The sequence below is a fragment of the Danio rerio genome, chromosome 20, assembly GCF_049306965.1.
Source record: "Danio rerio strain Tuebingen ecotype United States chromosome 20, GRCz12tu, whole genome shotgun sequence".
NCBI lineage: Eukaryota > Metazoa > Chordata > Actinopteri > Cypriniformes > Danionidae > Danio > Danio rerio.
Window position 1 is genome coordinate 24442237 of NC_133195.1, and position 14466 is coordinate 24456702.

The 14466-nt window shown below is 37.3% G+C and overlaps 1 protein-coding gene across 31 annotated transcripts in view; it reads right to left on the bottom strand.

Annotated features, from left to right (window-relative positions):
• daam1b (dishevelled associated activator of morphogenesis 1b) overlaps nucleotides 1-14466 on the bottom strand; it is a 180091-nt gene that overhangs the window by 80340 nt on the left and 85285 nt on the right. For all 31 annotated transcript variants that reach the window (XR_012395605.1, XR_012395602.1, XR_012395596.1 and 28 more), the window contains one exon: nucleotides 3059-3148. Coding sequence is in view for 5 of the 31 variants with exons in the window: in XM_073932725.1 (XP_073788826.1) it covers nucleotides 3059-3148 (90 nt within the window). In the remaining 26 variants the exon portion in view is untranslated. The remainder of the gene's footprint in view (nucleotides 1-3058; nucleotides 3149-14466) is intronic.

A 14466-nucleotide genomic window follows, 5' to 3' on the forward strand; every position in this document is an offset into this window, starting at 1 on the left:
TAGCAGGTTTTAGGTGCAGCCACTGCTTGGGTTTGATTGGATCTTTACGCTTCAGTGCGATATAGCACATATAACTCGCACTGAATGCAAACAAAGCGCCTTGAGTTTAGACCTGTAGGACTTTGTCACCTCAGTGTGCTTTCTATCACTCTGATGTATCGCTGTCACAGCTCTGCCAGGTAACCACTGACCACCCACACTGTCCTCAGATAACACATGGATTCACATCAGAAGAACTCCTTGGCAGGACTAGTCTTTGTGGCATCATGGAGGGTCTGATGTCATTAATGAACTCAGATCCACATTGGTGTTACTCTGCTCACTGAGGATAAATAGTATGACTTGGCCTTGTCATATCCTGCATTCCCAAACATGCAGCCAAGGCCAGTATAAATGAATAAGTGTGATTTCATAAAACAGGATTTGCTTGTTAACAAAACATTACGGCAGAGGATACTGAAAGGATAAAGCGGCGGGAAAGGCAGACCCGTGTGTTGAACTCGCATTATGGCAAATGTGCAAAATTCAACATGGACCCAGTAAATTCCTCTGTTCCCATTGCAAAGCAATCATTTCTGAAACTTTTGCTTGAAGTTGGTGAACTCTACATTTTGAATGCTACTCTGAGGACTAGGGCCAATGACAAGTGTTAGTCAGTATATTCACATTTGTCGATCACAGTTTTGTATTTTCTGTTCTTTTATGGCCAGCTATAATTCCAAAAGAAAAAAAAAACGTAGCTAATAAGTTAATGTTTAATGTATGAAATATAGTTGTTCATTGTTAGTACATGTTAACTCGGAGTGCATTAGCTACTGTTAAAAAGCACAGCTTTTGACATTAATAATGGATTAGTAAATGTTGAACTCAATATTGGGCAACCTGCTTGGAAAATGTAGGAAAATGTACTGTACTTTAAACTAGCTCAACTACACTAAAAGCTACCCCCTAAGAAATGTAGCAAGCTAAGCTAAAAGCTACATGGCAGAGGTAGCCTACATCTGTAATGTAATGTAATGTATTTATATAGCGCAATTACTTTGTATGGCCATACACCCAAAGCACTTCACAATCATGAGAGGTCTCTCCACACCATCATCAGTGTGCAGCATCCACTTGGATGATGTGACGGCAGCCACAGGACAACAGCCCCAGTGTGCTCAACACACAACAACTATTGGTGGAATGGAGAGACTTTGGCCAGGACACTGCGTTTACACCCCTACTCTTTGCGAGGAGTGCCATGAGATTTTTAATGACCACAGAGAGTCAGGACAAATGGCTAGCAGTGTGTGCTTTACGACAACTCTAGTAATTTTGAGCAGCATAGTTTTTTGTGCTAGCTAGTTAGTTTATGGAGGAGTTGCCACATTTGTAATTATGTTTTGGCATAGGTAAGAGGTTTAGTAAATAAGCATGGCATATGCTGAAGATTACAGTTTTGTTTCTGCAGTTTTTTTTTGGTTAGATAGTTTAGTGGGAGGGGGTTTAGTTAGATCGTTTTGTTATATTTATTTCTTTGTTTAGGCAACACTCCTGTTTTTTAGGTTTATTTCGGTTATTTAAAAATACATTCTAAATTCCTATATTCATTGTTTGATATACTCTGTTTAATAAATAGTTAATTTTTGTTTCATTTATCCATCGGTTGTGTGTTCTCATTTTCACCCAGCCCCATCAGAGACTCACTGAATGAACGCCTCACCTAACTTAATAGCTTAGAAACGTAACAATTAAAAAAAACGTAACAATTAAAAAAAAAACAATTCAACTTTCAAGCTTCAAAAATAATTCCTCAACAATCATCTTTCCATCAAGCCTCAGCCTAATGACGACATCACCGACCAGAGCGAGAGGTGGCAGTAACCCACCAAAAAGTTTGTTTTCGAGCACTGTTAAACACGAAGAAGAAGAATTTGCTATTCTTGCTAAATGAAAATAAAATGGATTTACTTTCATTAGTCAGACACTGGCTTCACAGCTCAGTGAATGACGGCGACATCACTTAATGATTCGCGATCAGTAAATGTAGCTTGTGTGAACGATACTACGCTACTTGCTTAAAATAATAGCTGCGCAATTGAAAAGCTATTTGAAGGTAGTGACTCCACTGCCACGCTACTGAGAATGTAGTTAAGCTAATAGCATCACTACTTGTAGCATTATAGTTCTACAACACTGGTTGAACTATAATAAATACTGTTCAAGCATTGTTCAATGTTTGCTTATGTTAGCAAATACAATAATCACTATATGTCCCGAACTGTGAAGTGTTACTAAAAAATAAAACAAAACATGAAACCAAACAAAATAACCAAAAAAAAAACACAAGTCATCAATAAAAATAAAACATACTAAAAATGGTTGATTTAATAGTTATAAATGTATACAGAAGCGCATTAAAAATAAGAACAAAGTAACAAAAGCAAGACAAAAATTGTAAAAATATAATCAAAACAAAAAATGCAAAGATGAAAAAATAAATAAATAAAACAACATGAAACTAAATAAATAAAGTAAATAAATAAATAGATCAAAATGTTTTTAGACTTAAGTGAAGCAGAGCATTTCCCAAACAAAAAACACCTTCTCATACAGTATCCCTGAGGTGTGAATCACCATTTTTCAGATGTTGATAAAAGTAACGCCTAAAGAAACAGGCTGACTGAAAAAACGCCAAGCTCTCCATCGCTCTGGTAAAAACAAAGCATCTGCTAAGATCATACCTAAGAGAAAGGCTCTTCAACTTGTCTTTAACACATCTAGTCATCCAAAATCACAGCTGACACTTCATTGATAAAGAAAAGACGAATGGAAACGTTTCATAGATTAGCAGTTTTTAAAGCAGAGAAAGCAAAGATAAGAGGCATTAGCTCGAAACCCTGCTTCTTTCAGACAGAGCCGTGACTTTGTTAAGCACCTTGATATATGAGATGTTTAAGCGCCATTCTGACAGGATGACAGTGTAATCTGGTGCAATGAACTTTCAACTGAGGATGACAGGGTAAAACACACACACGCACGCACACACATTGACCTAATGTTAAACAGGTCTAACCTTCTTCTTGCTGCAGTAAATCTGCCATTTCTTTTCTGCGGGTAAGGCAAACATGGCCTCTCTGTGCTTCTCTGTGAGGTCCAGCTCATCCTGAAATGAAATAAAAAGGGAGACAGAGAAAGAGGAAAAAAAGATTAGTTCAATTTTGAACCTGGACATGGCAAAAACAAACTGTAAATCCCTCGAGGCAGGGTCAATATTCAGCCACAAACCAATGATAACAGCATGTGGAAACCACTGAATGTTTTTTTTTTTCAACTTTCTCCTCAGCCACAAATACTTCCTCCCATCGTCCAGCAGCGACGACATTGACAGAAAGAAAAGATAGACGATAGAAGAGTGAATGGTGATTTGCACTGCAGACCTGGCGAAATTACTTTCCACTGTATACTTATATATATATGGCTGAGGTGATAATAAATCAAAGCTGACTTAAAATACACTTGACGTGAATTTGGAAAATGCAAAGGATATAAATAAAAGTTACACTGGATATATCTCAGTTAACAAGAGCAGATGAGAATGCCATTTTTTGTTTTATAGTCAATTTAAATATACAGTTGAAATCAGAATTATTAGCCCCCCCTTGCATTTTTTTTCTTTTTTTTTTTGATGTTTAACAGAGCAAGGACATTTTCACAGTATGTCCGATAATATTTTTAATATTTAATATTCTTATTTGTTTAATTTCGGCTTGAATAAAAGCAGATTTTAATTTTTTTAAACAGTTTTAAGTTTTTTAAAGAACATTAAGGTCAAAATTCTTAGCCCCTTTAAGCTATTCTTTTCCAAAACCATTGTTGTATAATAACTTGCCTAATTACCCTAACCTGCCTAGTTAACCTAATTAACCTAGTTAAGCCTTTAAATGTCACTTTAAGCTGTATAGAAGTGTCTTGACAAATATCTAGCAAAATATTATGTACTGTCATAATGGCAATGAAATAAATCAGTTATTTTAGATAAGTTATTAAAACTATTATGATTAGAAATGTGTTGAAAAAAATCTTCTCTACCTTAAACCTAAATTGAGGGGGGGGGGGGGGTGCTAAAGTATTATTATATAGTGTTCAGTAATTCTTGATTATAAATACATTTGAATTGAAAGAAAATTAAGTCTACAATTCATGCATGTAAAATTATAAGTACATAGTCCCAAAAAATAATTAAACTTTAGTGATTGCAATAACAATATGAGCTCTATTTTAACGATCTAAGCTCAAAGTCTAAAGTACAGGGTGCAAAAGCATTAAAGGCATGTCTGAATCCACTTTTGCTATTTTAAGGATCGAAAAATCCGCTTTGCGCCCTGGCACATGGTCTAACAGGGTTGTGCTTATTCCCTTAATGAGTTATGGGTGTGTTTTGAGCATAATGTGCAATAATCCAATCAGAGTGTCAGAGTCAGTTGCGAGTCAGTTGCGCTACACCATGGCGCATTTGCTATTTACATGTCGGACTACATAGGTGAAAAAACTGAACGCTTCAATAGCAAAAAAACAGTTTAACAGATCATCTGCAGTGAGGATAAAGAACGAGCCTCCTCCATTCAGCCTTTACTTTCTCTTTACTTTATTTTTACTTTAGACTTCACTCCTTTACTTTTGTTGATAAGAAAACAGTGTAGTATGCACTCTTTTGAAGACATCCATTAGCCTACATATCTAATTTAGTTTGTTAAGCAGAAAGATTTCCTTCAAAACTATTTTTAAATTCAGTTCAAATGTACAGCAAACGAATAAATAAACAATAATAACAAAGTGTGGTAAAAAAGTTATATCCAAACACACGTCCTATTCTTATGCCCCATATAGTGATGCATACTGTACATCTCGAAAACCCCACAGGTGGACAAATCTAAACTAATTTGTTTTAATAAACAAAGATAAATATGAATATAATAAATAACACTGCTAATAAAATGTAAATTAACAGAAATGAAAGTGGTTTTTATATTTATGTAGAAAATTAGTAATAATTATAAAAATATTTGTGTGTTGCTGTACATCCTGTGTGTATTAAGCACTGTGTAAGCGTTTGGACCAGCATAGCTGCATAACTTATGCAATCCGCACTGGACTTTAGACCAACTTTTACATGGACAACAGCGCAGTCTATTTGAGTTCCTCAAAATTGCAACACGCTAACTATGCACCTTAACATCCTTTATAGACCGAAACACACATGAATCCACAAAGTGGCGCAAATGAATTTTCTATTTAAAAAACGTGGCGTAAAATGTCAAAATTAGAGTTGCACTATAAATATGAAAATAGCAACCATTCATACCAAACATTTCTTGCACCTCATTGTGCAGGGTGTTTTACATTGATTATTTTCTTAACATAAAATTGCCTACAAATGACACCTTAAATACTATATGTATATTTATTTTGGGAAAAAAATAGATATATGAATTTATACATATAATTCAAACAGGACACATTTTAAATTTAATTTTCATTAAAATTTTACTGCTTAATGCTTGAAAATTCATATTTTCCAATTCAATGCCAATGCAGATGAAGATCCAGTAGACTGTCTAATGTAAATCAAATTCCTGAATGCTCACTATGAATTGTGCCTAGTACTGGTTGTAAACACTGAGCAACGAATGTTCAGCCCACAGGTTAAGCAATAAAAGCCCAACATATATACTTCTGCCACTTGTAATTTCCCTTTGTTTTGTGCTTGAAATAGCAGTAAACCACAACAATCACTGTGTTGTGGTTGGTCCTCAGCAGTGGGTGTAGATTTCCACAAAGAAATTCTTGGTTTGTTTGTTAGTGTGCCGCTCTCAACATGGGAGTCCCAAGCGCACTGTTTTTTTCCACAGTGATTTCCCACTTGTGCACTCACACAAACAAAATCATTCATACAATGCATATGGAATATAAATGTATCGACTTGAAAACACAACTAAATCTGTGTGCAATCATAAATATTTTGTGACATGAGGTTGTTGTCCCTCATAATGTCCCTTTACAAAGCATTCTGTTGTCTGGAGACAGTCATGAGACTCTAGTCTCAATATATATAGTGTACAGTACTCCAAAGAAGTGATGACCAAATGTAAAAACATTTCTTAAAAATTAATATATAAACAATTTATAATAGCTGTAAAACAGATAGTTCACCCAAAAATGAAAATTTACTCACTATTTATATTCTAAAAAAATCTATTTCAACCCAATTATGGGTGTAATAGGGACAAATGCTGGGTTAATTTTTTCAGTTAAATCATTGGACCAAATTTAACCCAATGTTTAGGTTAGTCCATGTTTTACCCCATCTGGGATTAAATAACCAAGCATTTCTTACAGAGTGCTCACTTTTTCTTTATTCTTACTAAAGAAGATATTTTGAAGAAAGATGAAAGTCTATAACCACTGACTCCCAGTGGAAAACAAATACTATGGAGGTCAATGATTACAGATTTCCAGCTTTTTCAATATATCTGTGTTTCAGAAAAAAGGAAGCCAAACATGTTTGGAATTAGGATTTGTGAGTAAATTATGATACAAATTTCATTTTTAGGTGAACTCTTCCTTTAAAAATGTAAAATTATGTATTTAATTGTAAATGAGGCCATTTATTAAGAATTAAATGAGCAAACCTAATTTCCTGGCCTCCAGAAATGCCCAATAGGCTGTCATTAGAGGCTACAATCTTTAGTATTTTTCTTAGCGTGGCCCCATCATGCCAACTCTGAAACTCTGGTTTGAATCCTACCTGGAGTGGAGTGACTAGACAGGAAGGGTTATATTGGTGCCAAGGCCCGGATAAGAATGAGATTTGGGTTGTGCGGTTAAACATAGAGAGAGTACGTAAGACCTGCATGAACAAAACTCACTTAGGGATGTAAGTGACAAGGTGGCCAGCTAATTAAATTTTGCGGTAAACCATTAGCATATTTAGATCTAATGCACTCAACTACCATGAAAGAAAAGCCTGCTTGGTGAAAACTGAAAGGGTTGCACTGATTCCACGACTTGGGTTGGAGGGAAGCATAGTGGGTAAAAGTTATCTAGTACACAGGTGCCAAACTCAGTTCCTTGAGGTCCGCAGCTCTGCACAGTTTATTTCCAACCCTAATTAAACTTACCTGATTAAATTGCGTCCTATAAGCTTGTTTGAAACTTACTGGTAATTGTGTTGAGGCAGGGTTGGAACTAAACGGCAACGGCCCTCCAGTAACTGAATTTGACACCCCTGATCTAGTGGATGCTTGAGCCTCTAGTCCTTGTGAGTGTCCCTGACTCCTATGCTGGAAATGACAGCTCAAATCTTGCTCGGAGTGGAACTAGTAGAATTGGAGGAGTTAAATTGGTGCCATGACCCGGATTGGATTGAGAACAAAGCAGGCCAGCTAGTATTAGCTGCGCAGTTAAATCTTACACCTCTGAAATTAAAAGGTGCACTAGAGGGTATGGCCTTTAGCAAGCTTTTCACTTTATGCTCCTTCTATGCCATAAATGCCTGTTCAAAACCTGCTTGGTCCTGGGAGAGTGGAAGGAGTTAAACTGGTGCCGTGACCCGGATGGGAGTGAGCTATGGTGGGGTGAGACAATCAAGTGATACCTGTGACATCTATGCACTTGCAATTGATGGTAGAGATACCAGCATTTGGTGTCTTTGTTAGTGTGCCCTACTCTCCTGCCAAAAATGTTGGATCAATTCCCAATCCAAATGGGAAGGGTTCCACTCAGTTTGTAAAGGTAATCTTATGAAAAACCTTCACAATTCTACAAAAGCGTGGAGATATTGACAGTGGAAAAGCACTCCGCTTCATCTGTCAAAGCTAATTTAATTTAAGCTCCACCATCTGAACCATTCAATGAATGGATCCACCATCATCCTGTCCACTTCAGCTGCAGAACCTAATAAAGAGGCCTCTCAGCATGCATCTCTCACTGTAAATCGCTGCACGTAACGCTACACAGAGATTAGCCTGCCAAAACTGGTAATGGCTTCCTGTCTGGCAGCTCCTGGTGACAGTGATGTCCCTGATGCTCCACAGGGATGCAGGAGAAAGGAAGAGCTGCTGTTCCTCTCATCCGGCCTGGTGTCTCTTCCATCTCTTGTCTTCCTGTGAATCCCCCAGCCTTTAGCGGAAATGAGCTGCACAGTCAGCAGAAGTCTAGACATCCCCCAGCATAAAGAACGTACATGCGCAGAGTCTCATTACAGTCAAGGGCAGTCAGACTACAACCAGGATGTTCCATTCATGCAGAAAACCCCACCTCGCCTTATCTGAACTCAACACGCCACATCAAGCCCCACACTCTGTCACAAAACAAACATTAAAGCCTGGACAGTGTGAATCAATCTGTCAATGCTCAACAGCACTATGCCAATCCTTTCAGAGGAAAACAACCACTGTAGATCATAAGCACTCCATTGTGTACACTACAGCGAGTCATTGAGCTGTCAAATCAACTCTTGATTAAAATAAATGGGTACTATAATAGAGAATACAGGAGGGCAACTCTCAGATTACATTAATTATTAAAAGAGTTTACATTTGTAAAGGAGCTTATTCATTATATAGCTTACACGGTAGTGGTACTGAATAAATATACAGTATTAGTCATGTCCATGAAAATAAAATAAAAATAAAACCTGAAAATGAATCAACCCAGGCTTATTGTGGATATTTACCCAGGTCTACATTTCTGTGGAAAGCAAACTACATAACCGGAGGTATGTCTGCTCACAGTTTTTGTTATTGCAAATCCATCAGAGGACACCGTGTATGCTTTTTGAGGATCATAAATTCCTCTCACGCGTCCTCTACTCATGTAAATCCACCAGAGGGTGCAGTATACACTTCAGCCGACCAGGCTAGCTAGCTGTAGACCATATGACTGAATGACTGACCTGCCAACCCCTCCCCCAAACTAACTGATAGTGTTTTTAAAAGAATGTACGAAAAGAAAAGCCATCATGGCCACTTGATTTCACCACATTTTGTTCATTTATTTATTTATTTTTGCTTTTGTTTTACCTGGTTTCTGGAACCGTTCTTCCCTGGACTTAAACCCCGTTTTAACAATCAACGCTGCTCCTTGTTTAACAACATACAAGGTGAGCTACTGGGCAAACTGGTAAAACCAAAAAAGCTATCCATATAGAGGTAAGCATTCAGCTGGTAGCGCTAAAATGAACAGATACTTTTAAGGCCATCACACCGCCCCGTAGTGTTCATTTTAAAGATGAAATGAGGCCAGATGGAGGGCTGCATGAATAATCGAAAAATGATTCGACCCTACAAACGATCTTAATTCAGCTTTTCTACGATTCAGGCAATTATATTTTCCAGGTCAGAAGAGTAGCGTAAAGGTGGTCGCATGAGTCTTCACCTTTGTTTTATATTTGTTGCTCAGCAACATGGACACCTCTAAATGCTGTTAAAAGTGTCCCATACTGTATTTATAAGGTATAATTCACCCAAAATTGTCATTTCGGTCTTAATGTAATGACGTATTTGCGGCCACGAAATCAGGCATTAGCTGAAGCACTGTTTGTTTGCTACCAAAAGGGCAAGCGTGTGCCCTCCAATGATGTCTACTTTAGCGAACAGAACTTGCATAGGCTGTGAGTAACAGGTAATAAAGTTGTAAATAATGATCAGTTTGTTGCAAAAAACGATCATTTGGGAGCTGTGCGGGAAGTATGATTTGCTTGTATGTTTTCATTTCTCCAAGTGACAGCAGCCATGACATGAACCGCACTCGGCAGTGAAAGTGAAACCGAAACTGCGCACATTATTTAAATGATCATATCGCATTGTAGAGTTATGATTACTACAAGCATTTTATGTTTTTTTTCTTTCATAGCGAATACTGAGTAAAAAGAAATGTTTACTGGGTCAGTATAACTATCTGAAGTCAGTATAACTGTTGAATCTGATAATGACAAATGTCTCATTTTACCAGTGAATAATAATGTTAATCTAATAATGTCGTCAATGACAGATTGCAAGCAGATGTCTCAAACACAGTAATTCAAATTTAGATTAATGAATAGTTGTATTCTGATGTTATTATTTTACTGTGCATTAAAAACCAGGACAAATTTAAGTCTGTTTATGTCCACTATTCCAAGTCTATACAAATTTTAGCATTTTAACCAACAGTAGACCTACACATAGGCCTAATATTATTATTGATATTTTACCATATGTTTAAAAAATTACAATAATAATAGCCTACTCATATTAACCTTTATTATTGTCACACAACCAGCTATCACTCCCAAGAGATCGCTGGTTCTCACACGAACTCTCAGAACTACATTTCCGCATTTCCCAGGACTACATTTTCATACATGCACTGCTCCCAGACACCCATGCTTATTCATCTAGCTTGATTGCACACACCAGCTGAACCTTGTCATAGTCTGATATCACACCACTTATAAGCCACTCTTTCACCCTTCCAGTTTGCCGAGTCTTGTTTTCCCAGTGTGACATTACAACGCATTTCTCCTTGTCTTGTTTTCTCCGTGTTTAGACCCTAGCCTGGTTTACCCTTGTTCTCTAGTTTAGCCGCCTGCCTTTTGACCTGTTGCCTGTTTACACCGACTACGATTCTGGACTGCCTTAACCCGTTTGCACCTGTATGACCACTGTTTGCCTGACGCTGAATAAACCTGCATATTGGATCTTACCTCCAGTTGTATCTGTCACTCCACCCAGTCGTTACAATTATACATCTATAGAATCTAAAAAATCGTGATCTTGGTTTTAAGCATTTTAGCCAGAATCGTGCAGGCCGAGCCAGATGTACATACATAATTCACGCCCATTAGAAATGTAGCCGTGTGTACATATCCACAACGAGCCTGTGTTGCAATAAATTTGCTGTCTAGGGATACACCAAACAACTGGCCATAAAAGATTCAGACCAACATTAATCATTTTAGGATATATTACTGTACAGTCTGTAAATAAAAGAGCACTTTTGTGCTCAGAAGACAAATTGAAGTCATGCAGGCTTGGAAAAACATGAGGTAAATGATTAAACAATTACAGAATTTTAATTTCTGGGAGAACTATCTATTTAATTCTTTGCCATAAATGGATAATAATGCAATAATTCCAACAGAGACTCAAATGTCACATCTGGGCCCCATTGTAACACAAAATATCTATCTAATCCCATTAAAAAGACACAAATCATGGCTAAATCACATGGAAACTCCCCTCGTGTACTTCATTATTTTCATTTCATCCTGAAAAGCCCCTTTGTTCTAATGATATTTTTGTAATTCTAATGTCCCTAGTGTGCTGAATATGATGAACCTCTAAGAAGATGTTGCCAAGCTCTTACCAAAATCTCCATAATAACCTCCAAATAAACAGAATAAATGTCAGCAAAGGCATTTCAAATAATTACCCAGGTATCTTCTACTAAAGCGCGCTATTACTTTTCATGTAATCCATGCGAATAAGCAGGCAGGTTGCCAGTTACGCAACACCGGTTTACAAATTCAACAATAACTTGCCAGAACGGCGCGTGCTGAGAGCATGAAATCGCTCTGTGAAAAGAGAGCAACTGCTGCTGCTTTGTGTTGTACATCTATTCGAACCCAAGTACAGGGAGAGAGAGGTTAAGAGTGGGTCAGACCTAAAACAAGCAATTACACTGCACTGCAGTCCAAGACACAAGGCTGCTCAATGGGACCCATTGATGTGCAAAGTGGAAGCTGGCAGAGATGGAGGAGGAGACGAGAGAGAGCAGTGCTGCCATTGCTATTCAAGCAAGGATTAAAGACAACACACTTGACGGATCAATTACAGCTCTTTAATTACACTGAATTAGAGCACAAATAAGGAGGAAAGGGGCATATGGAAAATAATGGTTTGGTTAATTCAGTAATTAGCTCTACTTCCATTTAGGGCTGGGCAATATGGCCTTAAATGTCAGTTGATACTGAAAACGATCGTAATGAAGTTCAACATGATTTATATAATTTATTCATTTTTGTTTTTTATAGTTTCTAAATAAATGCTAAACAAACAACACAGTTATGATTTAATCATTGGAGCATTCTTTTTCACTAGAACATGACAAACATTTACCAAACATGCAATAATCTCTTAAAAAAAGTCTTTCTAATTAAGTAAATGGCAAAATTCTTGATTATTTGGCATCAGAAGTGGCTTATATGAAAGGCAAAGGCCTCTAGATTACACTTATTTTACCTAAATAAAATATGATCATGCCTTGATTTTTAATTATTTAATCAGAACAGTAAGGTCTGACTTTGCTTAGACAAAAGTCTTGTCACTTAACAGAAATAAAGTACATTATAGAATATAAAGTCATGGAGCAATGGAGAAAGAATTAATATTGTATATGACTCCCATGAGCCAGGAGGACTGCATCCATACAACTCTGCAATGACTCAAATAACTTATCTGGAATGGCAAAGAAAGCGTTCTTGCAGGACTCCCAGAGTTCATTAAGATTCTTTGGATTCATCTTTAATGCCTCCTCCTTCATCTTACTCCAGACATGCTCAATAATTTTCTTGTCGCCAATCCTGGAGCACCCTGACCTTCTTTGCTTTCAGGAACTTTAATATGGATGCTGAAGTATGACAAGGAGCGCTATCCTGCTGAAGAATTTGCCCTCTCCTGTGGTTTGTAATGTAATGGGCAGCACAAATGTCTTGATACCTCAGGCTGTTGATGTTGTTATCCACTCTGCAGATCTCTCGGACGCCCCCATACTAAATGTAACGCCAAACCAAGATTTGTCCTTTACCAAACTTGATTGATTTCTATGAGAGTCTTGGGTCCATGCAGATACCAGTAGGTCTTCTGCAGTATTTGTCATGATTGGGATGCAGACAAAAAAATCTACCTTCTGACACTTTTCCAGATGATCAACTAGAAGTCAAGTTATTATTTGTTGCTCTTACAAGTGGGATCGACGACAAGACTTTTGTCAGGTAGTGTATAATAAAGTGTATTAAACTGTATGTTAAATTGTTATTTACAACGCTTTGCTTATGAATGCTACTGCATTAACTACATTGAACAGATATACTCTATTGTCTGTGATACTAAAATAAAAAAAATGTAGTTTACTTTAGGTTTTTACTACAGCACCTGTGCCGTATTATAGCATAATATACACGGTTGTAGAAAACTTAGTACAGTATTAGTTTTTTTTTTTATATTACTATTGTTGTATTACCACAGCAAAAAATACCAAAACAGATAATTCAAATATTTTACAACAGTATGACTCAGAAACATTAAACTATTTACTTTAAATTACTACTGTATGTGGGTAACAACAGTATTTTGTAAAGCACAAATTAGTATATTACAAACTGCTATAGCTTAATAACAAAAATATTGTTTATTTAAATATAGCTGCAAGTAGTAATTATGGAGGCCAAGCAGCCCAGCGACCACCAATATGAACTTTGGACAAAGGGTTGAGAAGTTATAAGCAAAAAGAGTCATTTTTGTACCTCCAAACCACAAGGGGGCAGTGTGCCGAAGCGTTGCTTCAGACCATGTTTGTGATAACACGTTTGGTGTGAATACATCAATGCGTTACAGAGACAACACCTTTAGTCAAATTTCGCAAGCTCTACGTTAAAATTGTTAATGGAAACTGTTTTGTCTAATCAACTTGAATTCCATAACTTTTGGTCATCGTGGTTTGTAGATCATGTGAAAAATCGGTAAAAATTGGACAAATGGCCTAGGACGAGATAACTCAAATAGGTTTTACAAAATATTTGAAATAGCGAAAAAAAAAGATGAAAAATGACATCATAGGATGTGTAATCGGCTTGAGCCAAGGAATCATAGGAAAAAAATTACAAAGAAATTTTGATCGTAGCTCGTTCGGTTCAAAAGTTAAAAAGGTAAACATAAGTAAATTTTCGACCAGTGGTGGGGCTTGAGAGTTTGAGTTAGAGAGTCCAAAATTGTTGTGTTTGAAGAACAGACTGTCCTTTATCATTTATTCATTTTCTTGTCGGCTTAGTCCCTTTATTAATATGGGGTCGCCACAGCGGAATTAACTTATCCAGCAAGTTTTTACGCAGCGGATGCCCTTCCAGCCGCAACCCATCTCTGGGAAACATCCACACACACATTCACACACACTCATACACTACGGACAATTTAGCCTACCCAATTCACCTGTACCGCACATCTTTGGACTGTGGGGGAAACCGGAGCACCCGGAGGAAACCCAAGCGAAGGCAGGGAGAACATGCAAACTCCACACAGAAATGCCAACTGAGCTGAGGTTCGAACCAGCAACCTTCCTGCTGTGAGGCGACAGCACTACCTATTGTGCCACTGCCTCGCCTGTCCTCTATCAGTGTGCCAAAATTTGTACAAATGCCGGAATCGGTTCATAGGGCTGCCATAG